Source organism: Oryctolagus cuniculus, chromosome 1 (genome assembly GCF_051225735.1).
Source record: "Oryctolagus cuniculus isolate XC-2025 breed Fujian yellow rabbit chromosome 1, ASM5122573v1, whole genome shotgun sequence".
NCBI classification, from domain to species: Eukaryota; Metazoa; Chordata; class Mammalia; order Lagomorpha; family Leporidae; genus Oryctolagus; species Oryctolagus cuniculus.
Window position 1 is genome coordinate 66,660,999 of NC_142867.1, and position 23,248 is coordinate 66,684,246.

Genomic DNA, 23,248 nt, shown 5'->3' on the forward strand with positions numbered 1-23,248 from the left:
GGCCCTGTGCCTGTGTGGGAAACCCGGAAGAAGCTTCTGGCTCCTGGCTTCGCTTCAGTTCAGCTCCAGCCATTGCAGCCAATTGGGGAGTGAACCAGCGGATGGAAGACCTCTCTCTCTCTCTCCCCTCTCTCTCTCTCTCTCTCTCTCTCTGCCTCTCCTTCTCTTTCTGTGTAACTCTGACTTTCACATGAATAAATAAATCTCTTAAAAAAAGATGTATTCATTTCTTTGAAAGTCAGAGTGACAGAGAGAGAGCAGCTAGTTCCCTCTCCAGAAGACTCCAGTGGCTGGGGCTGGGCCAAGCCAGAGCCAGGAGCCAGGAGTTTTACCTTGGTCTCTCATGTGAGTGGCAGGGGCCCAAGCACTTGGCCATCTTCTGCTGCTTTTCCCAGGCCATTAGCCAGGAGCTGGATCAAGTTATTTAACAGACAGAGAGATAGACCAGAGACAGAGACAGAGAGAACCATTCATTGGTTCATTCCCCCCAAATGGCCGAAACAACCAGGGCTGGGCCAGGCTAAAGACAAGAGCCAAGAGCTCCATTCACATCTCTCCATGGGTAGCGGGGGCCCAGGTCATCACCAGCTGCCTTCCCTGGCACATTAGCAGGGAGATGCATCAGAAGCAGAGAGGCTGGGACTTGAACCAGAACTCCGATGTGGCATGCCACAGATGTTGTAAGCAGTGGGTTAACCCATGCCACCACAGTGCTGGCCCATAAATATTTTTAAATTTCTAAAAGATTTTATTTATTTATTTATTTGAGAGGTAGAGTTATAGACAGTGAGAGGGAGAGAGGTCTTCCATCCACTGGTTCAATCCCCAAATGGCTGCAACAGCCAGAGCTACGCTGATCTGAAGGCAGGAGCCTGGAGCTTCTTCTGGTCCTGCCATGTAGGTTCAGGGGCTCAAGTGCTTGGACCATCCTCTACTGCTTTCCCAGGCCATAGCAGAGAGCTGGATTGGAAGAAGAGCAGCTAGGACTAGAACCGGTGCCCATATGGGATGCCAGCGCCGCAAGCAGAGATTAACTTACCTTGCCACAGCGCCAGCCCCCCATAAATATTTTTAAATATTTATTTATTTATTTGAAAGTCAGAGTTACATAGAGAGAGAAGGAGAGGCAGAGAGAGAGAGAGAGGTCTTCCATCCACTGACTCCCCAGTTGGCTTCAATGATGGCTGGAGCTGTGCTGATCTGAAGCCAGGAGCCAGGAGCCTCCTCCAGGTCTCCCATGCAGGTGCAGGGGCTCAAGGACTTGGGCCATCCTCTACTGCTTTCCCAGTCCATAGCAGAGAGCTGGATCAGAAGTGGAACAGCCCATATAGGATGCCAGTGCTGCAGGCGGCGGCCTTACCTGCTATGCCACAGCACTGCCCCATCATAAATTTTTTTAAAATTATGACTTTTTTCAAGATGGCAACGGTGACGCAGGCTATGCTCTGGTTAATCCCATCAGACACCCCTCACACACCGTGTCCTGCATTACCCCTGCCACTGCTTGTCTGGCTCCCTCTCCTGTATGGCCCTAGTGGCTGGGCAGGTTAACAAAGTAACCAGATTGTAGGCAGTGACTCCCAGAGCCCTGGCAGCACGAGTGCCAGCGTGAGCGCCGATGCCCTCTCTGGAGCAGCCCCCTCAGCAGCAGTGGACAGAACCCTGGAACCCAGGCAGCCCTGGATCAAGCCAGCTCCATCGCTCCCAGGCTCTTTGGGGCTGTTTGCTCCTCTGCTCATGGGGGATTAAAACGCCCCGCTTATGGCTTATGGCAGGGTGGAGACTTTGTGGAGAGGGTAAGCTCGGGACACAGTGGGCATCAGGAACACCATCCCTTCTCCTCTGCTTGCTGTGAGGGAGGGGGTCAGCCTGGTCAGCTGGATGACCCCCTTCCTGCTGTTGTCCCTGCCGAGTTCTCCATCACGACTTCCCATCTCAGCCAAAGTAATGGGGAAACTGAGGCTCGGCGGGGTCCGCGCTTCACCCAGAGGCACGTGCAGTGAGAGGCTGACACAGCCAGGAACCCAGGAGTGACTCCGCCAGAAGCCAGGCTTGGGGGCGGGGGGGCTGGCCCTCCCCTCCCCTGTCTCCTAGCTGGTCCTGAGCACGCTGAGCCTGCCAGGCACAGCTGGACACACAGCCCTGGCCCCACAGCACAGACACGCAGACACACACAGCTGAGGGCGCCCGGCGCTTCCATGAAAGGCGTGCTTCCCTCCTGAGTCACCGCAGATCTGGAGCAGAAGGCCTCCAGGCGGGGCTGGGCTGCAGTCCCGGCGCTCCAGGCTGCCCCCTCCCTGCTGGAACCGCTGGGCAGCGGCCAGCACAGCTGCATCCCCTCAGCGCGGCCACGATAGGCCCACGTTGCATCAGCCCGGCCTGTCCCTGCACGGCTGGGCCCCGACAGCCAATGGCGCCCGGCCGAGTGTACAGACCCCAGCGCCGGCCCACCCCTTCGCGGCCAGCATCACACACACACTCCCAGCCAGGGGAGGGGAGGGAGTGGCCCTGCTCTGAGGCATCCAGCAAGGCCTCCCTGTCTGCCCCGCCCCCACAAGCAGCCAGCCGCCTCCACCTGGTGTGGCTGGGGGCCTCCCCGCTGTCTGACATGGGGCTGCTTCTCCACAGCCTCTAATCTCCCCACCGTCTGTTCTCGCGCTGATCGGCATCTTCCACCCGGGACGTCCATGGGTCTCCTGTTCTGCGGATCCCGAACCATCACCTCCAGCCGGGCTACATCCGCTGCGTGCTAGGCCCGCAGACGCTACAGCCTCCTGGACGTCCCTGGCCACAGACAAGGGAGTCCAGCATCTTCCCCGGAAGTTCCGTGCTGGGCCCGAGGGTCCACCTCAGGAAAGGGGTCGCGTGCCAGGTGTTCACCCAGGCCGGAGAGGCCTCCCCAGCCCTCCAGTCCCCTGCCAGCCCCATAGTCCCTGCTTGGGGCCAGGCACCACCAGCCTCTTGCTCTGGGCGATCCTGACATTCTCCTCTCTGGCCTCCCTCCTCTCTTCAGAACACCCATGTGACCTGTCCCTTCCCTGCTAAGCTGCCTTCGGGAGGAATCCCAAGCAACCTGGCCCCCAGGCTCCTGGGCAGTCTGCCCCTCACGCTGTCACCCTGTGGCCACTCTGTCCTGCCCTGCCCTGGCTGTGTCCCATGATATACAGCTAGAACTGGCTCTGTTTGGCCTGGGCTCTAAAGCCAGCAGGCCAGGGCTGGTGGGGAAGGCCTCGCCTGGCCAGAGGGACCCCCAGCGCCAGCCTCCCACCTTCCCCAGGGCTGCAGTGAGGGGGGCCCAGGCCCCAGTGCCTCAGCCATGGCCTCCTGCTGGAGGCTTCTTTTCTACTCACCCATTGGATGGTTTTTACCAATTATAACATAATAATATATAGCACACATATATTATTAAATATATGCTATGCCACTGAAAAAATTCAGAGAAGCAGAGAAAATAGAGATGATAGGATTTCCAGTTCCAAAGATAAACAATGTTATCAAACCATGGAAGAATATTTCCTTCTAACCTTTCTCTATGAATATTACACAAGTCTCTATATGTTCTATCATTTATAATACTATAGCCTCATTAAAATAAAACACAGAAAAGCAAACTCCAAGCTTCAAGCAGCACAATGTTTGTAAAACTTGGTGGCGGGGGGAGGAGAGCGGGTGTGGGGGAAAGAACCAGCATATTCCTAAAATTGTATCTATGAAAAAATGCATTCATTAAATAAAAAATTAAAAAAAAAAAAACTTAGTGGGATTCATCCCAAAGCCAGCAGTGACTTTTTGGTAAAATGTGAACCTACTGGGGCTGGCACTGTGGTGCAGTAGGTTAAAGCACTGGCCTGCAGTGCCGGCATTCCATATGGGCACTGGTTTGAGTCCTGGCTGCTCCACTTCCGATCCAGCTCCCTGCTAATGCACTTGGGAAAGCAGCAGAGGATAGTCTAGGTTCCTGGGCCCCTGCACCCACATGGAAGACCCGGAAGAAGCTCCCGGCTCCTGGCTTTGGATTGGCTCAGCTCCTATCATTGCAGCCATTAAGGGAGTGAACCAGCAGATGGAAGATCTCTCCATCTCTACCTCTCTCTGCAAGTCTTTCAAATAAAAAAAAAAAATAAAAAAAAATGTGAACATACTTGCAGATATCTGTAGCTCTGTGAATAGAAATCTGATAAACTTGCCATTTTATATATTTTTTCTTTTCTTTTTTAAAATATATGTTTACAGAGATTTATTTATTTTATTTGAAAGGCAGAATTACAAAGACAGTGGGGCAGAGAGGAAGGGGAGAAAGAGAGAGAGAAAGAGAGGGAGAGAGGGGGATAGAGAAAGAGAGAGAAAAAGGGAGACAGCTAGAGGCGGACAGAGAGAGAGAGAATTTTCCATCATATGGTTCCCTCCCCAGATGGTCACATTTGGGGCCAGGTTTGGGCCAGGCTGAAGCCAGGAGCCAGGAATACCACTGGGGTCTCACACATGCATGGCAGGGGCCCAAGTACATGGGACATCTTCCACTGCTTTCCCAGGCCATAGCAGGGTGCTGAATTGGTGTCCACATGGGATGCTGGCACTGCAGGTAACACCCACCACGCCACAGCACCAGCACCTAAAAAATAATTTTCTTAAGCCAAACTCTCCCAAATTGATGTTTTTCCTCAAAGACGTGCAAATCATTTTTAATTTTAGAACTGTGTGGATGGGGCAGGCATTGAGGCACAGTGGGTTAAGCCACCACTGAAGATGCTGGCTGTTAGGAAAATGGCACATTTTTATCTATGGCATGATCTACACCCTGATTTACATCCTAGGCCCTAGCCCCTGCCACCATTGCTGGAAGCCAGGTGGCCACATGGCCCAGCCACTGGTATCAAGCTCCACCCCCATCCTAATGGGATTTGCTGCTCCTGCTTCCCTGCCTGCCCTCCGGCAAAGTTTAAAAGGGCCTGTTCCTGCACACTTGGCTCTCTTGGCTCCTCTTGTCTGCTCTTCTCTCCTCCTCTCATCTCTCTGCTCTCTGCTCTCCCTTCTCTTCTCACTAGCTCCTCTCTGTCTCTCTCTCTTATACTCTCCTCTCTCTTTTCCCTCTTCGCCCCTTCCCTCCAGCCTGCTGGTCTTCCCCAATAAACCCTTTCCCTTACTCCGGTGTTTGGTGTGCTTTGTGATGGCTAACGCTGGCATCCCCTCTCAGTGCTATCCCAGTCCTGGCTGCTCTGCTTCCAATGCAGCTTCCTGCTGGTGCGCCTGGAAGGCTGTGAAAGACGGCCTGAGTGCTTGGGCCCCTGTGCTCCGGTGGGAGACCTAGAGGGAGATCTGGGCTCCTGACTTTGACCTGGCCCAGTCCCAGCTGTTGTGGGCATTTGGGGAGTGAACCAGTGAAGGGAGATCTCTCTCTGTCACTTTCTCTTTCCAAAAAATCTTACAACAACAAGTGATGTCTGGATAGGCAAGGGCATTCCTGCAATCCAAACACTCGCAAGGGATGACAAACCAGTCTCCTGCGTCCCCTCTCTTCCTCCCAGTAACATCAGTTTCTTACTCAACTTCTGGGGCCCTGTGCAAGGCACAGGCTGAGCAGTGACAGTCAAGGCTCACCTCTTCTCTCTGCGAGCCACTGCAGATCAAATCAGCACCAGGAGGTCAAGCACTTCCTCACTTCCTGTTTTTCCTTCGGACAGGTTGTTTGCAATTTTTGCTGTTACCGAACAAGGTTGCAGTTCAACAACCTTTTTTAAAGCTTGCCCTGCAAAAGGTGTGCAGCTTCCCCTCCTGCCAGGATCTGCAGGAATCTGTCTTCCTGCTGAAAATGAAATCCCTCACAGTCTCCCAGAGGCTGCTCATATATAGCCCCATGTTACAGATAAGGAGACCGGGACACAGAAGTACGGTGACTTCCCCAGGTCACTCAGTGAGAGCTGGCAGGGACAGAGCCCCATCCAGACCTCCTGACTCCCAGGCTGGGGTCGCCTCCTTGGCCAGGCCGCTGTCCTCTGCTTGTGCCTCCCCTGGGAAAGTCTTCACTCCAGCCACAGCCCTTTGTGTTGTGGACATGTGCAAGGCCAGGTGTGAGTGGCACCGACAAGACAGCACTCAGAGGGCAGAGCAGGAATGGCCGGGGTGGCTTCCTCGGGCGAGACAGGGTTTGAGCAGCTGACGAAGGGCTGAGCAGCAGTGTGGAGTGGAGATCCTGACGTCTCGTCACAGAGCACTCCTGTTCCCGCTTCCATTTGTGCGTCTGACCAGTGGTGAACCCACCCTTCCTTCTTCATTTGTATGATAAGACGTGCCAGAGCTGGGGCAGACTCCCCGGCCTCCTGAACCCTAAGGTGGGGCTTTCTGTATGGGGGAGGATGGGGGCGCCTAAAGCAGATTAGAATGGGGGGAAGAGGGGCGGGAGCTCAGGAGCCCCTTTTCTGAGGGTCAGAGATGCTAAGGCAGGGAGGACAGCCCCACGGGTGTCAACAGCTCAGGGGGACCGTGTGGACACGAAGGAGGGGAGAGGCCCAGTCTTGCAGGCAGCTGGAGCCATTTTCATGGGGGGCCAGAGGAGACCTGGAGAAGCTGCGAGGAGCCAGGCAGTACCTGCTGGTGTCCTTAGTAAGCTCAAACACACAGGTGTTCTGCTACGTGGGGTGCACTGGGTATCAGAGCATCACAGAGCCAGCGTCCACGGCTAGCCTGAACGGCCTGTCCTGAGTGCATGCGTGCATCGCAGGCACATGTGGACACGCGCGCATGTGTGTGCCTGTGTGCATGCAGCATGTGGGTGGACAGGCGTGTGATGAAGGCACTACAGTCCCTGGGTGGTTTCCCTCGGGCACAGGGGGATGCAGAGGGGCGGGTGGGGGCGGGCCTGCCGAGGGAGGAGGGCAGGAGGAGCTGTGGTCCCGCCCACTCCGCACAGGCCGGCCTCCCACCCTCCAACGTGGCAGCGTGCAGGACGGCCCTGTTGGGACTGAGGCCCTGGGCTCCGGGGCAGAGTCAGAGATGACAGCAATCGCATTTTCCTGACTCATCGCTCGGGCTGAGAGCCCGTGCGTGGCTTCTGGGCAGCATCTCCAAGAAGAGCTGCCTGCAGCAGTCCAGCTCGGGGGCCTGTTTTACCCCACATGGAAAGGAGACCGGGATTCAACTTCCTATCCCACGAACGTCCTCTGATTAGAAGTGAGACGCAGGAGTGCGCCCAGCCCCAGCCCACATGCCCAGAATCGCCCTCCTGTCTCCCCCAGGCCCTCCCTCAGATGTGGCACAAACACTCCGGGTTCAAATCCCTGTTCTGACCCCCATTGCTGTGTGCCCTGAACTGCAGCCTTCTCCCTGCTCCTGTTTCTTTACCTTTAAACTGGAAACATTCTAACTTAGCTGGCTGGCGAGTGTGAGCTGGTTTTGATCCTGGGATTGTGCAAGCTGAGAGCTGCTGTGCCTGGCGGAGGGGGGCCTGCCTGCCTCCCTGGGGAGGGGGGTCGCCTAGGGATGGATTCCAGCCTGGCTCCAACTCTGATTTGCTGTGTGACCATGGGCCAACCCTGCCCTTGTCTGGGCCTCGGTTTTCCTTTGCAGTTGGACTTGATGCTCTGCTTCCTGCTGCCCACACTGCTGGGTAGCTAGAAGGTTCCCAGCTGGGTGCCCCAGGGCTCCTGCAGGGAGAGAGGCTCTGGAGGAACCAGGACACAGGTCTGGGAGCTCCTCTGCACCTCAGCCGCTTCCCCCGCCTCTTTCAAACCCAGTGCTTTTTCCACAAAGTGCAGCCTGGAATGTGGGGGAAGGGCCACCGCCTGGGCTGGGCTCAGAGCTAAGAATAATGTGGCAAAGGCTCTTGACATTTTTTTCGCTGATCCTGGGAATTTAAAGGAGCCGTTGCCTTTCTCTCCTTAGGCAGGCCGTACTTGGAGCGCAGTAGACTGAGGCAGCCACTCCCCACGCAGAGCCTCCGTGTGCCGGGCTGTGTCCTGGGGAGCTGTACAGGCACAGCAGGAGGAGGAGCAAGCCCTGCCCTTCCAAAGGCTGCGGGGGCCTCCACTGACAATGCAGGGAGGAGGCCACGTTGGGACGACAAGCAAACTTCAGGCTTCAGTCTATCAGCTGCTTAAGGGTTTGGTGGGGCTGGCAGGGGGTCTGCAGATTCAGCCCCACCCACACCTTGGCCTCAGTTTCTCTGCAGACACTGCTCTGACCTGCTGGGATCCCGGGTTTCTCTGACATCACACGCCCCTCTGCAAAATAGGACAGTCACAGCCTGCTCATCTCCCCCTCAAGCCTAGGTGGGGCTAAGGGAGGAGGTATGGTGAGTTGGTATCCGAACCTGCTGGAAGCCAAGGTGAAGTTCTCCCTGGCAGCTTTGACGGGCCCTAGTAACCCACAGACCAAGCCACAACAAACTCCTAGGGTGCGAGGAGCCGGGTCTGGCCTGGAACCAGGCAGTGTCTTTGGTTCGCAAGGACTTAGTCTCAAAAGCAATACAGCATTGAGGCAGAGGAAGCACATAGCACCCCAAAGAGATGGACACGACCCCCAAGGCCAGCAGGTTTCCTGTCTTTATTTTTTTATTTTTTATTTTTTATTTATTTTTTATTTTTTTTTATTTTTTGACAGGCAGAGTGGACAGTGAGAGAGAGAGACAGAGAGAAAGGTCTTCCTTTTTGCCGTTGGTTCACCCTCCAATGGCCGCCGCGGCCGGCGCGCTGTGGCCGGCGCACCGCACCGATCCGATCGCAGGAGCCAGGAGCCAGGTGCTTTTCCTGGTCTCCCATGGGGTGCAGGGCCCAAGCACCTGGGCCATCCTCCACTGCACTCCCGGGCCACAGCAGAGGGCTGGCCTGGAAGAGGGGCAACCGGGACAGAATCCGGCGCCCCGACCGGGACTAGAACCCGGTGTGCCGGCGCCGCTAGGCGGAGGATTAGCCTAGTGAGCCGCGGCGCCGGCCGGTTTCCTGTCTTTAAAAAGGGAACTGGGCTGCCTCCGGAGGAGGGCTCCCCTTTCTTGGTGGTGCCTGGTGCTTGCTGTTTCGGTTTCACAGACAGGACTTCTGTTGGAGATACCTGTCCAGCGGCCTGGAGGCTTGTGCTAGGATCCTTTGATCCTTCCACAGCCAGAGCCAAAGACACCAGGGTGGCAAGCCTAAGATGACCATGCTCCACCAAGATCACCCCAGGGCTCAGGTGGTCTCGGGTTCTTGGGCCCTGACTCAGGGTCCCAATCTGAAGACCCTGAGCAGCAGGGTAAACCAAGACTGAGAAGTTAGTCACTGCCATCAGACCCAGTGGCCAGAGAGCCCCTCCCAACCTCCCCACTCCCCGAGCTGGGGACTTGGGTCATTGGCTGGGTGCTGGGGTTGACTCACTCCTCAGATCATGTATGCACCTGGGAGAAAGAAGACAGCTCAGTTTGTTGATTGAATGAATGAGTGAGTAGTTGGGTCTCTCCACCCTCTCCATCTGCCCCTCTGCTGTCTCTCACTTCACTACTGAAGAAGAGGGAGGATGTGAGGGTGTCCTACCCAGCCTGCTGAGCTCCTTGGTAACACACACCCACCCCTGGAGTGCAAATCCTTGAGGGCAGGTGCTTTGTCCAGTTAGCACCTGGAACAGCAGTGGACACCTGGCCTAATTCAGGGCTCAAGGCCTTGACAGTGGCGGGAGGGTGGGGTAGGAAGAGTTTATGGTGAGACCTGGAGCCTGTGGGAGGGGACCCAGACATGTAGGGGGCAGGGATGACCAAGGAGAGAGAGAGGGGACAGAAGCGAGGAATGACAGCATCACACTTCTTTTTTCTTTTTTAGATTTATTAATTTATGTGAAAGAGAGAGAGAGATCTTCCATCTGCTGGTTCATTCCCCAAATGGGTACAATGGCCAGGGCTGGGCCAGGCTGAAACCAGGAGCCAGGAGCTTCATCTGAGTGACAGGGGCCTAAATACTTGGGCCGGCTCCTGCTGCTTTTCCCAGGCCATTAGCGGGGAGCTGGATGGTAAGTGGAGCAGCTGAGACACAAACCCATGCCCATATAGGAATTCACATTTCATAGTCAGGGTAACTGAGGCCCAGAAAAGGCAGGCAACCTGCTTAGCGTCACACAGCACAGCACCGAAGGGCCAGGGTTGCCCTTTCTGTTCTGCTCTCCAAGCCCAGCCCCCCGCGTGTCGTCTCTACTCCAACGGACCTGCACTTCCAAGGGCAAGGGTCGGGTACTGGACCCGCACGAGAGAGCGCTCTCTCCCCTACGGGCGGGCACTGAAGGTCCTCGGAGGTTGAGGGTTTTAGGGTGAACCCTGGATGGGGAAAGCATCCTGACAGCGGGGGCGCATGAGGGCACTTAGGAAGGGGGATGGGTCCTCTCCTGGGCAGAGCCGCTGCAGGGGACCGGGTGCTGGGAGAAAGGTGCAGCCAGGGGGAGAGCGCGGGCTGCGTCCGAGGCCCGCTGTCTTCTCGGTCCGCAGGATCCCGGGGGTTCCGAGGCTCCGCCGGGGCCTGAGCCCCGCAGCGCAGGATGAGGGGGGCAGTAGGACCCAGGGCTGGAGGGGCGGGAGCCGGGGCGGTTTGGGGGAGGTCTTTGCAGTTTTTTTGGCGGAGCGGGGCGCCCTCCGGAAGCGTTTCCAACTTTCCAGAAGTTTCTCGGGACGGGCCGCAGGGGGAGGGGAGCTCCATAAATAGGCCGGGCGCTGGGGGCGGGCGGAGAGCAGGCTCGGCCGCGGCGCGACAGCGGCTTCGTCCCGAGCAGCCCAGCCCGCCAGGTGAGCGGCGGCGCCGCCAGGGCGCGGGGCATCTGCGGGGAGGGGCGCTGCCCAGGGGCTGCTGGGGGCCCTGGCACTGTGGGGGCAGCAGGGAGTGCGGGTAAGCCGGTGATGGAGCGAGCTTTCGGGCCAGGGCAGCGGTGTGCGCGGAGGATGTGGAGACGGTGTGCGACCCCGCGAGGTGGGGGCGGAGGTGGTGGTGACCGGCGGGCCCGCGGCAGACGCGAGGGCGGAGCCGCTGGGTCTGGAGGGTTCCGCTTCGTTGGGGGGGCAGGCCAGCGGTGCGGTTGGAGGTGCCGGCAGCTTTGGGGTGAACCTCCTAAAGGGAAGGTGGCAGGCAAGGAGGGGATGTCAGGGCCTTGGCTTTTCCTGGGCTGGGGGGTGCTGCCTCTTGGGTCCGAGTCACCGAGGGTGTAGATGATGGCAGCTAAAGGAGGCCCTTGGCGCCCGCCCCTCAACCAAAGGGGGTGCGGAGGCCGGCAGGACAGGTTTCCGTGCCCACCCTCCGCTGTGCACTGGCGCCGGGTCCCCGGAGGCCATGCAGGGTCCAGGCACTAGCGGGGCTCCCTGCCCCCCAGCTTAGCATTCGAAGGCGTCTGGGGCAGCGGAGGAGGGGGTTGACGTCGCTTCCAGCCTGGCTGGCCGCCTGGCCCCTCCTCTTCCCCGGTTTCCTGTGGGTCCCTCTGAGCTGCAGGGCCCGGATGGAGGCCTGCGGGACGTCAGGGGGCTTCGGAGGCCTGGAAGTCTGGCTGGGGCCACACCCAGCAGTCCTCAGTGGTCAGGGACCCTTCCCCCCTTCCTGTGCCCTCTTTGTCTCTGGTCACCGGGATTCCCAGAGCTGTCCCTGCTGCCTTGTAACCCGACACCACGGGGCGGCCTGGGAGGGCGGAGGGCTCTGTGTGCTTCTGACAGGAAGGATCCCTGAGCCACCCGACCCCCCTCACCCCTGGGGACCTGGGCCCCCTGGGCACGTGGGCAGCTCCCTGCCCTGGCCTCAGTGAGGTGGCCGGGCTGCAGGGTCCCTGTGGACCTGGGACCAATGTGTCCCGCCGTGCCAGGGGCAGTGGAGTGCCCTCTGGGGCAGTCCCCTCTGCCGGATCCCACCCTCTTCATTCTTCTGTTTTCTTTCAGAATGAAAAAGGCAGGCATTGACCTCCCTCTGGGGCAGTTTCCAGGTACTTTAGACCCTCTGGTGGTTCCCCAGTGGCTCCTCCCTTTCCCCCTTATGAAATCCCTGAATCCGGTCCCAACCTGGTCCCACCAGCTGAGGACAGATTTGTGGGCCGCGTGAGCTCCTGTGCTTCTCTGTGGGTCTGTACGAGGTCTGCCCTGGGCCGCCGGGCCGGGCCTGGCTGGCTGGCTTGCAGTAATTTGCCTTCCTCCATTCCTGCTGCCCAGTGGAACAGGGCAGCCTCTCGCCCAGCCACGCATCTCCTTAGGGAGATCCATGTGCAGATGCCAAACTGGGACGGAAACCCAGACCTCCTGCCTCCCTGGCTGGAAACCCCCCTCTGCCGGCCGTGGGAGACAATTCAGCCTCCTGCCTGCCACGTCACCATCGCTGCAGCGCGGGAGCTGCGTGGCCGCCCGAGGAATCCCAAACCACTCATTTGGAGCTTTTCTTGAGAAGCCCCTCCCAGTCTTTGAGGTTCTGGTTGGCTGGGGGTGGGGGCGGTCACGAAGCTGCCTGCCACGTGGCAGGGCTGGGAGCTGGGCTCCTGGGCCTCCGCGGATGAAGGGGATGCTGGTGCTGCTTGGACGAGCGGTGGCCTTTGAGAAGGGTGACCACGTGCCTGTGGTCCTGGCATAATAATCAGCAATGCTCCCTGTTCTGCAGCTGAGTCCTCGCTTGTGCATTGAGCGATGGGGTCACTCTGCCTTGGAGGCTGCCGGCCTGGTGGGCAAGGCCAGGGCTGGCAGGGAGGAGGCCTGGGGCCTGTGTGGGCCCTGCCTGAGATCTCTGCTGGCCGCCACTTGTCCTTCAAAACAAGGCTCTGTGCTCTTTCTCAGGCCCCGTGGGTCCCAAAAGCCCACTCCTCTGTTCTCTTCTCTCTCCTGGGACCCTTAGCTTTTCCTCTCCGTTGTACACTCAAGGCCCCAAGGACAGTGGCAGCCAGGGAGGTGGGGGGTACCTGCCTGGGTGTCGAGGTGGGCAGCAATAGAATCTTCCAGAAGTGCAGGCAGGCCTGAGTCCAGGCCTGCAGAATGTCACTGTTCCTTGAGGAGAAGCCCAGGGCAGAGGGGAAGCCAGAAGCAGAGGGGCAGCGGCCTGCCAGGGGTGTGTGTGTGTGTGTGGAGACTGACTGGAGGCCCCAGAGGGCACTGTTTCTTGTCCTGGGGGCTCTGGGGAGGCTGGCCGAGGGTAGCCCTGGAGCCTCGGAGCGGATGGCCTATGTGGCACTGGCTGTCAGGTGGGCGGGCGGGCAGAGTGGGGCCTCCGGCTTCCTGGAGGGTGGACAGGCTGCTCCGCTGAGCTGTGACTCACCCCCTCCCTGGGGTCCTGTCCTTGCTGCTTTCTCAGGAGGCCCCTCATTTCCCTCTGGTCCAGGCACTGTGGGCAGACGGGCGGGCAAGTCTTTGTCAAGATAGAAGCCCTGGACCCTTGCAGCTTGGACACGGGAGACGGAGGCTGGGTGAACAACCCCCCCCACCCCCAAGGCCACCCTGGGGCAGCGGGAGTAGGGCATCTGGGCTCCCACATTTAATGAGTGAACCAGCCAGTGACTCATTAACACCCCGGGTAGGAATGAAAGACATGCACCTGGGCGGGGCCGCCCTTTGTCCAGACCCCTGGGTTTCCCACAGACCCCCGCCTGGCTGCTGCTGCTGCTTACTGGTTAGGTCCCCTAGGACTGGGTGAGGGCAGAGCTGATCTGTAGTCAAACGGACGAACAACTGCCGGTCTAGCCGAGTGGTCCTGTGTCACATTCTTGTCATGTGTGGGGCGCTGGGGATGGAGCTGGTTTCCTACCCCCCCACACGGCGGGGGGCACAACCCACTCAGGTGTCAGTAGGCTTGAATGCTAAGTCCAGACAGAAAATTGGTAGGGACCTCTGGTGGTGACTTTGGATAAGGAGGTCAAAGACAACCTCCGAGGTGCCGGCAGCCCTGAGTCAGGTCTGGGTGCACTCCCTTCCATCTCTAAGGGACTTGGTGGCAGGACCACGGCTGGGGGTGGTTGCTGGGGAGGAGAGCCCAGGGCTTCAGGGCGCCCTCTCTCTGCAGGTCCCCCGCAGCCCACGCAGTCCACGCCCGCCTCCCAGCCATGCGCTCCATCCAGCTCCTCAGCGCCTTCTGCCTCCTGGCGGTGGCCCTGGCGGCCGAGGTGAAGAAGCCCGCGGCGGCGGCAGCACCCGGCACCGCGGAGAAGCTGAGCCCCAAGGCGACCACGCTGGCGGAGCGCAGCGCCAACCTGGCCTTCAGCCTGTACCAGGCCATGGCCAAGGACCAGGCGGTGGAGAACATCCTGCTGTCGCCCGTGGTGGTGGCCTCGTCGCTGGGGCTCGTATCGCTGGGCGGCAAGGCGGCCACGGCGTCGCAGGCCAAGGCGGTGCTGAGCGCCGAGCAGCTGCGCGATGAGGAGGTGCACGCGGGCCTGGGCGAGCTGCTGCGTTCCCTGAGCAACTCCACGGCGCGCAACGTGACCTGGAAGCTGGGCAGCCGCCTGTACGGGCCCAGCTCGGTGAGCTTCGCCGACGACTTCGTGCGCAGCAGCAAGCAGCATTACAACTGCGAGCACTCCAAGATCAACTTCCGCGACAAGCGCAGCGCCCTGCAGTCCATCAACGAGTGGGCGGCGCAGACCACCGACGGCAAGCTGCCCGAGGTCACCAAGGACGTGGAGCGCACGGACGGCGCGCTGCTCGTCAACGCCATGTTCTTCAAGCGTGAGTCGGGGGCGGGGCGGCAAGCTTTATCGCAACCTGCGCCAAGCCCACCCCTCCCAGTTAGATTCAGCGGGGCGTGGCCTCGCCCTTAAAGGAATGGCGCAGGAACCCCCCTCGGAGGGAGGGAAGGGAGCAGATGTACTTAATGGAACCCAAGTGCCAGTGCTGTGTGTGTGGGATTCAATACAGTCCACTGAGGGAGCTGGGAAAACGACCCTAACCCTTAAAGCAAGGCTGGGGGCGGGCCTTGTTGGCCCCATTCACAGGTGAGGAGCCTGGGCTGCAGGGGCGGGGGGCTGTGGCCCTCTGACCCCTGTGTTCTGCTCCCTGCACAGCACACTGGGATGAGAAGTTCCACCACAAGATGGTGGACAACCGCGGCTTCATGGTGACCCGTTCCTACACCGTGGGTGTCACGATGATGCACCGGACAGGTGAGTGCCCTGTGGAGCAGGGCTCAGGGCGCTTGGGGGCTGGCTGTGCCCGCCCCCAGTGTACCCAGACTCCCCTTTGCTCTCCTCTTAGGCCTCTACAACTACTACGACGACGAGAAGGAGAAGCTGCAGATGGTGGAGATGCCCTTGGCCCACAAGCTGTCCAGCCTCATCATCATCATGCCCCACCACGTGGAGCCGCTCGAGCGCCTGGAGAAGCTGCTGACCAAAGAGCAGCTGAAGACCTGGATGGGGAAGATGCAGAAGAAGGCAGTGGCCATCTCCCTGCCCAAGGGCGTGGTGGAGGTGACCCATGACCTGCAGGTGAGGGCTGGCCCGGCTCCCAGGCCTTCCGGGGCGCCCATTGCACAGCTGAGCAGGTGTCTCCTGAGTCCCTTGTCATGTCCAGGCAGCACTGCCCTGGGCTGTGGGGGAAGCTCTGCCCACCACCCTCCCCTAGGAAGGCGATGCTGGCCGCTCAGTGTGGCCAAACAGTGTCCGGACGTCAGGTGCTCTGCTCAGCACTTTATGCGCGCATTGAACTCTCAGCCCTCAAGATGGCTTTACGGGCAGGACTGTGAGCTTTATCTTGCAGGCGAGGAAACAGGCTCAGAAAGGTTTAGTAACCCGTCCAAGAGCACACAGCCAGCAGTCGGCACTTCCTGCAGCAGGCCAGCCCTTAAGTTCCTGTGCTGCCTCTCTGGCTGTGAAAGGCTCCCAGGCCCAGACCGGCCGAGCTGGAGGCTTCTGCACGGTGCAGGGGTGAGGCTGATGACGTGGTCGCTCAGCAAGGCCCCAGGGGTAACACACGAGCTCACAGGTGTGGGCAGGGGCTGCAGAGGTCCCCCTGACGCATGAGACCCCACTTAGACCACACGGTGAAGACCGAGGTGGCCTTTGTGTGTGGAGGGAGAGAGAAGTTTCTGACCTACTCTAAAGAAGAAACTTCCTTCTTGCTCTGCCTCGGGTGCCGGAAACGGTTCCATGGTGGGCTTCTGTCTACCGCTGATTTGCTCTTGATTCAGATTTGCTGTTGAGAGAACTTGGAGAGATGAGACGAAGTGGGGTAGCTCCAAGCCTGGAGCTGGCGCTGGTATGGGCTCAGGACACACAGCTTGTGGGGAGAAGCCTTGTCTCCTACCCCAGCCTGGCCCCGGCTCCTCACCCCCACCTCTGCCCTTCCACCTGCCAATCTGGGGGGTGGACTGAACTGGAAGCTTGAAGTGGGCTTGTCAGGTCACTGGGTGGAACATTGGGGCCCACTTGGAATGCCTGTCGCAGGACTCCCAGGGTCTCAGCACCGCATGCCTAGCACCTGCCCGGCCGAGTCTCCTGCAGAGACCCTGGGGACTGCAGTTCACCCAGCCGACTCTCCCTGATGTCCCTTCTGCACTGAGAGCCAGAGAGAGGCCTGGCTGTGGGCCCTGCGCTCCGAGAGTGCAGAGCCAGGCGGGCAGGGCACACTGGACAGAACTGAGTCCAGGGCCGCTGAGACCCGGGGAGGCGGCCTCATGTGCGCGACCCTTAGAGGGGGCACCTCTGTTCTGCTGCTCTGGTCTAAAGAAAGGCACAGGTGACAGACCTTGCTGCGTGGGCTTTTGCTTTTTATTTTTATTTTTTTTTAACATAGCTATAAATTTTATTTATTTGAAAGGCAAAGAGAGAGAGAAATTTCCCATTCACTGATTTAGTTTTCAAATGTCTGCAACAGCTGGGGCTGAGCCTGACTGAAGCCAGGAGCCTGGGTCTCCATCCGGGTCTCTGGGCAGGTTTTAAGCCCCGAGAGAGACGTGGACGTAGCTGTCCTGGGACCAGTCTTTCTCCCACTGGAGTGTGCCAAGAATCACCTGGGGAGTGTTTTTCTCTTTTCTTTCTTTCTTTTTTTTTTTTTTTTTTTAGCTTGATTTATTTATTTGAAAGTCAAAGTTACAGAGGGAGGGAGAGAGAGCTAGGCCAGTCTGAAGCCAGGAGCCAGGAGCTTCTTCCAAGTCTCCCGTGTGTGCAGGGGCCCGAGCACCTGGGCCATCTTCTGCTTTCCCAGGTGCATTAGCAGGGAGCTGAATTGGAAGTAGAGCCCCTGGGACTTGAACTGGCGCCCATATGGGATGCCGGCACTGCAGGCGGTAGCTTAACCCACTGCGGCACAGCGTCGGCCCCTGGGCAGTGTTTTAGGAAGGCTCTGGGCTCACCCCGGGGATTCTGACCCAGTGGGTCCCGGGCAGGTGTCAGGGAACTGGCATTTCAGATAAGCCATGGGAGGCGCACACTTGGGAATGCTCCTGTCAAGGCTGCCGGGCAGTGCCAGGGATAAATACTGACTTTTTCTGAGTTTCCGTCTCCTCTCGGAGTGGGCTGGGGAAACCCTCGTGGGGCTCTAGTGGGACTTAAGGCCGGGCTGTGGGGAGCTCAGGGTGGTGAGGGAGTGGCAGTCGCCTGCAGCGTGGCCTCACCAACACTCGCTTGGTCCCCCAGAAACACCTGGCCGGGCTAGGCCTGACCGAGGCCATGGACAAGAACAAGGCGGACCTGTCGCGCATGTCGGGCAAGAAGGACCTGTACCTGGCCAGCGTGTTCCACGCCACCGCCTTCGAGTGGGACACGGACGGCAACCCCTTCGACCAGGACATCTACGGGCGCGAGGAGCTGCGCAGCCCCAAGCTCTTCTACGCCGACCACCCCTTCATCTTCCTGGTGCGCGACGCCCAGAGCGGCTCCCTGCTCTTCATCGGGCGCCTGGTCCGGCCCAAGGGCGACAAGATGCGGGACGAGTTGTAGGGCCCCCGGGTGGGCACGGGGTGGCAGGAGACGGCCACAGGCTCCTGAGACACATGGGTGCTACTGGGGGGGTGGGCAGGGAGGGCCCAGCCTTGGGTGGTCCACGGGGTGGGGGTGGGAAGACAGAGACCCAGTTCCCTGCTGGAATTCCCTACGCTTGGCCACGGCCCCCAGATGCCACGGTGAGAGCCCTCCCGCCCTGCCCCCTGAGTCGTGGCTAAACCTGCCTCCATCAGTGTTCATATTTATGGCCATGAACCGCCTCACCTGTGAGGGCACACGGAGCCACGGTCCAGCCGGGCCCCTGCCCCTGCCCCACCACCCCTCCCCGGCTCCCCCCACCTCTCCCGCTGTCCTCAACTCAACAGTAGGTGCTGCAGCTGCCAGCAGTGGCCCTGGCCCCAGGGAGGGGATGGGGACACAGCCCATAGGAGGGGCCCTGGGCAGGCTCTGGCTTCATGGGGAACGAACTTTTGGGGTCATTTTGTGTGGGTTTTTTTTTTTTTTTTTTTTTTTAGTGTTTCAAAGAGGGGGAGGGAAGGGGGGACACAAGCCTTTCTTGCTGTCAGACCAAGAACTTATTTGTACAAGTGTTTTTCAATAAAACTTTTCCAAGGAGATTTTGTTGGCGCGTGGGAGACTGGGGCAGATGTCCACGTCAGTCCGCCCTGAGGTCTCCAGAGCTGGCAGAAACTGGCCCCGGGGCACGACTGGCTGGGAGAGGTGGCTGCAGGCCCTGACCTGCAGTGCTGGACCCGGCGGGCCCAGGGCCCGGGTGTCTGTGTCCTCGCTCCCTGCAAGCTGGCCTTAGTCCGTATCCAGGGCCGGGTGCTGGCCCAGGCACACACCGAGCAGCGGCCAGAGGATGGGCTGGCTCCAACCAAGTCCTTGGGCCCCCCATGGGCATCCTCGTTCTCGTGTGGCCCACATGTTGGGTTTGGAGCAGGGAAGAGGAGGCACCCGATGGAACTCCTTGTGACACAGTTCTTGTGCCAGCCGCCTCTCACGGTGCCCAGGGCTCCTCAGGGCGGGAGAGGACAAGCAGGACAGGGCACCAGTGGCCAGGGAGGCAGAGGAAAGGGTCGAGCCCCGGCTCTTTTGCTGGCCGTGTGGCCTCGGGCAGGTTCCTCCCTCTCCCTGGGTGCCTCTCTAGAGAGCCTCTCTAGCTATCTCTGCCATGGGGGTTACTGGTCCAGGGAGGGCCCCGGGCAAGTTCGGAGGAGTCCACTTAGTTGTGAACGGGACAGCAGAAGGGCCGGTGGATTCCCTCCCATGGAGCATTAATCAAATTGTCCAGAGCCGCAGGCCTGTCCTTTATTGCGGGCTCAGTAAAGCAGCTCCGTGCCCTTGGGCTTTATCTAGAGGTGGAGACGGTGAGGGAGGGTTTGCCCTGGGCTCGCGGGGTGCCAGCCACCTGGATCGTCCTAGTCCTAGCTGGCCAGGCTTGCTCCCCTGCCTTCGGGCCTTTGTACCAGCTGTGCCTTCTGTCCAGCGGGTGGTTCTGCTAGACCTCTGCAGGGCCACTTTCGGTCAGCCAGAGCTTAGTGCAGTCACCCATGGACTGACTATACCCCACCTAGAATGGGAGCTGTGCAGGAAGGGGGGCCGTGTTTGTCAGCGCCTGGTGTCCTGCACCCAGATTCAGCCTCCCACGTGTGCGAGCTGAGTCAGAGGAAGGGCTGAGGGCCCCAGGGCTTTGGGACGCAGAGGAGGAAGTCATGACTGTAGGCTTCCAGGAGGAGGCTGTGCGGGCTGCCTTGAAGGGAAAGTAGGCACTTCTTGATGAGGGCAATTGTTTTTTAGTGATACCATACAGCACTTCTGTGTTTTGCTTCTCCCATGTGCCAAATACAATTTTATCCAAGCCACCAAACAGCTTGACTAGCACGGGATTATCCCATTTTACAGGTGAAATGGCTGAGGCTGGGTTTTTTGTTTTTTAAAGATGTTTATTTATTCTCATCTACTTGAAAGCTGAGAGAATGCATTTCCATCCACTGGTTCACTCCTCAGATCCCTGAAAGCCAGGAACCTGGAATTCCATCCAGGCAGGTCTCCCATCTGGATAACAGGGGCTGAAGCACTTGGGCCCTCACCTGCTGCCTCCAGGATGCGTCAGCAGGGAGCTGGATTAGAAGCAGAGAAGCTAGAACTCTAACCAGCACTCTGATAGGAGAAGCAGGCGTCCCAGGTGGCGGCTTCACCTGTGCCACAACGCCCACGCCTGACCCTGGGGCTTGCTGCTCCTCCACGCCCCACAGGAAGGCAGGACAGGAACTGAGCAGATTCCGGTAATAAAGGCTTGTAGCCTGCGTACACTCTACATTCAGCCCAGGGCATGCCCACCTACCAGAGAGAGGTGAGCGCCCTGAGCCCCCATCCCGCATCCCGGGCAACCTGTAGTGGGGTCTGGAGTTGCTGGTGTGAGGGTGGCAGAGAAGAGCAGACTAGAGGTGGTGCGGAGCCAGAGATTGGTCCAGCCAGTCAACACCCTCTAGGCACATCAGCACCCTGCGTGGATCTTTCCTGCCACCTAGTGGCCATTGTGGGGATCACCCTGTTATTCCCCCGCTGGTGCTTGTGAGGGTCTGAGAGAAAGGAGGAACCTGCTGAATTCTGAGCGCCCCACGTTGCGGGTGCAGGTTGGGGTGCAGTGGTGCTCAGTAGCACAGGCGCTGGAGCCTGGTGCACCTGCTGGGAGTCCCGGATCAGTTACGGCCTGACTCTGTGGCCGTGGGCCAGGGACAGCCACTCTGAGCTTCAGCAGTGAGACGGAAATGACGCTGGTACTCCCCTCATAAGGTTGTGTGATGTTACGTGTGGTCACCCGTGGGAAAAGGCAAATAGGCGGCCTTAAATATTAGCCACTAATACGAGAAGGCAGTAACTTGAGACCGTACAGCAGGGCTGGGACTTGAACCCACGGCTCTGTGATACAAGGTCACAGGGCCTCAGTGGCAGGCTGGGCTGCAGTGGCCAGGAGACTCCTGGCAGCAGGGGCAAAGGGGAAAGAGGGGTCCAGAGCACAGGGACAGCTGGGCAGGTGTGGCAGCTGGGATGGGCAGAGGGAGCTGGGGCGGCCTGCCCCAGGGAGGGGTAAACTGCTCTGAGGAGAGCAGGGCCTGGTGGAGACCCCAGGAGGGGACCCAGGGCAGGCGGTCATGGCCCCTCAGCCCCTCCAATGTCCCCAACCTGCTTTCCTGCCACTGCCTGCCCCTGCAGCCCCCTTGGGAGTCCCCTCCTCCCTGCTTTGCTCTGCCCCGTGTCTCCCCTGCCTGTCTCACAGGTCATGACCTCCCCAGGGAGGCTCTGGGCCCCTGGGCCCAGCACTCTGCCAAGGGGGCTCTGAGTGCTGTGGGTGCGAAAGCCTCGTGCTGGGAGGACGCTCCGGCCTTCACTCCTCCTGCCGCCATCTTCCTCCCTTCTTGGTGAGGCCTGAGTGCGTCTGCCCGGCTCCAGCGAACTTCAGCATTTGCGGAGCTGGTTGACTGGAACCTGGGTTTAATCAAGGCCTACGTTGATTGAAGTCAAAATGCTGGGATTCTTGACTTTGCTTTAGAAGGAATCCAAAGGAGGGGCACGGGGGATGCCACACAGATCCACTCCTGCACCCCCTCCCCTTCCTCCCCTCCTCCTCCACTTCCACCTCTTCTTCAAGATATTTGTTTGAAAGATAGAGTTAGAGAAAAGGGAGAGAGAGAGAGAGAGACAGACAGACAGACAGACTGATTTTCCATACATTAATTCATTTCCCAAATGGCCATAATAGCCAGGCCTGGGGCCAGGCTGCAGCCAGGAGCCAAGAGCTTCCTCCAGGTCTCCCATGTGGGTGCAGGGGTGCAAGCACTTGGGCCATCTTCTACTGCTTTCCCAGCAGAGAGCTGGATTGGAAGTAGAGAAGTTGAGACTCAAACCGGCACCCATATGGGACACTGGCATTGCAGGTGGTGGCTTTATCCACTACGCCACAGAGACAGCCCTCTTTTTTTTTAATTAATTAATTAATTAATTAGACAGATAGAGTTACAGACAATGAGAGAGACAGAGAGAAATGTCATCCTTCCATTGGTTCACTCCCCAAATGGCCCCAACAGCTGGAGCTACACAGATCTGAAGCCAGGAGCCAGGAGCCAGGTGCTTCCTCCTGGTCTCCCATGCAGGTGCAGGGCCCAAAGACCTGGGCCACCCTCCACTGCCCTCCTGGGCCACGGCAGAGAGCTGGACTGGAAGAGGAGCAACCGAGACTAGAATCCGGCACCCATATGGGATGCCGGTGCTGCAGGAGGAGGATTAACCTAGTGCGCCACTGCATAGCTCCCTCTTATAGAGCTTGCAAGACCCTCTGTTCACAGAGGCACCCAGAAGTAAGGAGTACCAGGGGAGCAGAGCAAGTCAGGGCACTGGACTACCCTGGAAGGCAGGCCTCAAGTGGGAGGCAGCGTGGCCTGGCCCATGGGGTCCTTAGCAAAGGTTTGACTGAATGGGGGCCAACGGGAGCAGTGGACCCCAGCTTGGGCAGCTCCGTCTCTGCAACCGGCACAGCAAGGAAGAGCCGAACACAAAGCAAACCCTTAGGGCTGGCAATGAGAGGCCTGACTTCAGTCACCATGGGAGGGATGTCAATCTCTCACCCAAAGTCCCTGGAAGGTCAGGGAGGCCAGGACCTGCACAGATACACGCTCTGGTCTTCCACCGAGGCTTCCCCGCCGATGGCCTGGGCCACTTGCCTGAGCACCCTGGCCTGGGGCTGGGCACCCTGTGAGTCCACCCCAGCCAGCTGCCGGGGACACAGGTGCCATGGGGTGGAGGCACGCTGGTCAGATGGTGATAGGACTTCTGACCCAAGCCCAGGTGCCGGGAGCCCACTGGGACGCTGGTTCATCCTGTGATTAGGGTCTTAGTTTCCAAGTATGTGACCGGGACTTATGGGCAGAACCCTCACGTTAGCTCTGGGTCTTGCCTTTTGTACCAGAATAATAAACCAACAGGAAAGCCGTGACTCTGAGCTGGTGGAGGTGTGCTGCCATCAAGGACTTGAAAGATGCAGGTGCGGCTTTTACCGGCGTGTCTGCGCAGGGGAGCGAAATCCCTAAGGAAACTGCTCCCTCAGCGCCCGCCTGGGTGTTCAGCGCCCCGAGGGACCCTCAGAATCTGCGGCACCGTGCTGTGCTCTCTGTGCCTTGCTGGTGAGAAGACCAAGCACGACACTTGTTGGGCTTGGGAAGGTTTTGGGGGCCGTATACGTCGCGTTTTGGGGTGCTGTTTGGGCGCATCTGCAGACTGGCAGCTCTCAGCGGGGCTTCCAGGCGGCCCAGCTGAAGGCCAGCAGCTCTGCCTGTTGCCAGCCCTGAGGGCCCAATGAGCCCAAAGGCAACTCAGGTGTGCACAGCAGGTGGGAGGCTGGGCTTGGGCCCATGGC

General features: G+C 59.1%; 1 protein-coding gene across 4 annotated transcripts; it reads left to right on the forward strand.

Annotated features, from left to right (window-relative positions):
* Nucleotides 1–10,590: 10,590 nt before the first annotated feature.
* SERPINH1 (serpin family H member 1) lies at nt 10,591–18,447 on the forward strand. 4 transcript variants are annotated; one of them, XM_017344649.4, is made up of 6 exons: nt 10,634–10,732; nt 11,864–11,907; nt 13,959–14,620; nt 14,956–15,054; nt 15,146–15,378; nt 17,527–18,447. In XM_017344649.4, exons 3-6 carry the CDS (start codon nt 13,999–14,001, stop codon nt 17,827–17,829), a joined length of 1,257 nt encoding a protein of 418 aa, XP_017200138.3. In that variant the 5' UTR covers nt 10,634–10,732; nt 11,864–11,907; nt 13,959–13,998; the 3' UTR covers nt 17,830–18,447. The 4 variants fall into 4 exon arrangements, with proteins under 4 accessions (XP_069931583.1, XP_017200138.3, XP_069931596.1 ...); XM_070075495.2 differs by having other exon boundaries at nt 10,731–10,913; XM_070075486.2 differs by lacking the exon at nt 10,634–10,732 and adding an exon at nt 11,427–11,509.
* The last annotated feature ends 4,801 nt before the right edge of the window (nt 18,448–23,248 follow it).

What these genes read in the sequence shown, in the direction of transcription:
- SERPINH1 (XM_070075482.2), top strand. Translation starts at nt 13,999, where the DNA reads ATGCGCTCCATCCAGCTCCTCAGCGCCTTCTGCCTCCTGGCGGTGGCC. An exon ending in CAACGCCATGTTCTTCAAGC is followed by an intron (nt 14,621 to 14,955) that starts GTGAGTCGGGGG and finishes CTCCCTGCACAG; the next exon opens with CACACTGGGATGAGAAGTTC. An exon ending in CACGATGATGCACCGGACAG is followed by an intron (nt 15,055 to 15,145) that starts GTGAGTGCCCTG and finishes CTCTCCTCTTAG; the next exon opens with GCCTCTACAACTACTACGAC.